Source organism: Galeopterus variegatus, unplaced genomic scaffold, assembly GCF_000696425.1.
Source record: "Galeopterus variegatus unplaced genomic scaffold, G_variegatus-3.0.2 Scaffold5638, whole genome shotgun sequence".
Taxonomy (NCBI): Eukaryota; Metazoa; Chordata; class Mammalia; order Dermoptera; family Cynocephalidae; genus Galeopterus; species Galeopterus variegatus.
Genome location: NW_007731749.1, coordinates 17,618 through 20,226, shown reverse-complemented (window position 1 = coordinate 20,226; position 2,609 = coordinate 17,618). Strand labels below are relative to the sequence as shown.

Sequence of the window (2,609 nt, the reverse complement as noted above, 5' to 3'; positions counted from 1 at the left end):
CCTCGGGCTGGAGCGCCGCCGCGCTTCCCAAGCGGCGCACTTATCCAGTGCGCCACCGGGCTGGCCCGTTCTTCTCTTCTTTGTATTATTTCTGAGTCCAAGCTGGTTTTTCTGCTGTATATTCTAAAAACACCTTCTGGTATATTGGTGCTTGTGCTTGTTCCAAGTTGGTTTTTCTGCTGGATGTTTTAAAAAACCTGCTGGCACATTATTTTCTATAATAAAAGGATGAATGAAAGGCTATGTAGGTTAGTGTTGACTTGTCTGTCTTTATCCCTGGTAGAACAGTTAGGAAGTCCTACTTATGTCAGACAAGTTGTTAGTATGTACCTATATGTGTTATGGCTCATTGCACTTATACTGCTTCAGGGGACCTGACCCCAAAATTACCTTTCAGAAAGAAAAATTATTTTGTTACACATTATAGAATTTTATTCCTATTTTGAATTGCTGTCATGAATACAGTGATAATAAAACAGCGGCAAGTGTCTTATAAAAAAGAACAAGTGAGCAGTATGCGTCTGATGCAAAAATACAAAGAACTGAAAATGTTCCTTTTCAAAATGAAACTGTATTTTATAAATCAGATAAATTAATTAAAATAAAATATTGGGGTTTTATATGGTAAAAAAGGTCTTAATTTTATAATTAAAATAAAATTTGTATTCAAAAAAATATTTTCCAGACCTGTATATAAGTTGAGGAGTACCAATAACTTCACCTTTTTAAAAAATTGTCGTAACGTCTAACTTCATTAAGAAGTTAATTTATTCCAGTTCTGAGAAAGCCATTCAATAAAAGCAGTCTCTGAGACTTTGGAAATTTGCTTCTTTTACTACATAAGTAGTTCATATTGACCATGAATAGATTGTACTGTCCTGTGCTCTCTGGAAGGAGATTATGTGTTAGTATGCCTGAATGATTTGTATAGTTTACTTTCATATTATCTAATTACCTATAGTTCAACTTTACATTATCTATTTGTCAATCTATCTATTTATTTATTTTTTCTTGTCCTGAAGGAAAACCTAAATGTCAAACTGGTGGAAAATCTAAGAGGATAATTCAAGGCACTCATAAAAGTACTAAACAGGTATGGCATATACAACTTTTTACTTATTTATTTACTTTTAATTTCAATTCCTTAATGTATTATAAATTATAAAAATTGAATTTTCAAAATTTCAATATTATATATTTTATCTAAATGGAAAATTTTAATGTAATATTTTTATTTAACAAACGTGTATATAGTACTCACTGTGTGCCTAGCTTGTACTAACTACTTTACAAATATTAATTTATTTGGTTCTCATAATAACCCTTTGATTATTGATGTATGATTAAAACCACCTTTGTGTCTGCTCTGCTCTGTATCTCATGCACTAGAGAAATGCTAGATGAAACATGGCTAGAGAAAAGTATGGATCATGTTAACTAGGCTGTCTTCACATTTGTGACTGCTAACCCCACATAAGTAGTACTGTCCCAAAGTCCCATTGCATTTTCCTAGTTATTCACTCTCCGATCCTTCTNATGATTAAAACCACCTTTGTGTCTGCTCTGCTCTGTATCTCATGCACTAGAGAAATGCTAGATGAAACATGGCTAGAGAAAAGTATGGATCATGTTAACTAGGCTGTCTTCACATTTGTGACTGCTAACCCCACATAAGTAGTACTGTCCCAAAGTCCCATTGCATTTTCCTAGTTATTCACTCTCCGATCCTTCTAAACTTTTTCACATTACCTCATCTGTCTTCAAGATTTCAACAGTTCTCCTCCATCCTTGCTCTCAGATGATGGCCTTGTTTTCTATTTCAGTGAGAAAATAGAAGGGAACAGAAGAAAACTTTCACTTCCTCCCACAACTACATCTATCAATTTATCTCCAACTTGACCCATGCAGTCTGGCATTTCTTGCTATGGATGAATAGATCATGCTCATACCTAAGTCTTGTCTCCATTTGTGCACTAGATCCCCCATGCCTTTTCACTTTTTCAAAGTCATTGTTTCAGTAATTGTACCCTCTCTTTTTTGTACCATCAGTTTTTTGTCTCTTTGCTGGAATAGTCTCATCAGCATACAAACATGGTGTTATAGCTTCCATCTTGAATGAAACCATCCCAGTTAAGCTTTTGTACCTCTTCTCTGTTGAAAGAGCTCTTGAGAAAGTTAGTGGTGACCTTTGTGTGTTGTTAAATCCAGCGTTCATGTCTCAGTCTTTATCTTAGTTGATCCATCAGTGGCATTTGACACTTTTGATCCCTTGGTTCTTGGTACACTTTTTTCACTTCTATTCCAGGATACTATTTCTTTACTTGGTTGCTCCTTCTCAGTCTTCCTTGCTGGTTCTTTCTCTTCTACCTGACCAGTTTACATTAGAATGTCCCAGGGCTTGTCCTTGCTCTTCTCTATCTGCTTTCGCTTTCTTGCTGATCTACAATTTCCTGGCTTCAGATACTGTATATATGCCATTGACTTCCAAATTTTACATCTCCAACCTAAACTGCTTTCTTTAATTCCGGGCTTGTATATTCATTTCAGTTGCCTACTTGATGTTTATGTCTACTTAGATATTAATAAATATCCCCAATTTTTTTTTTTTT

General features: G+C 34.8%; 1 protein-coding gene across 1 annotated transcript in view; it reads left to right on the top strand.

Moving 5' to 3' along the window:
- The window catches only part of LOC103605172 (S phase cyclin A-associated protein in the endoplasmic reticulum-like), a gene marked incomplete at its 3' end in the record, with an annotated part of 32,196 nt that overhangs the window by 19,028 nt on the left and 10,559 nt on the right, over positions 1 to 2,609 (top strand). The window contains exon 3 of the mRNA XM_008589758.1: positions 1,023 to 1,093. Coding sequence (XP_008587980.1) covers positions 1,023 to 1,093 — 71 coding nt within the window. The remainder of the gene's footprint in view (positions 1 to 1,022; positions 1,094 to 2,609) is intronic.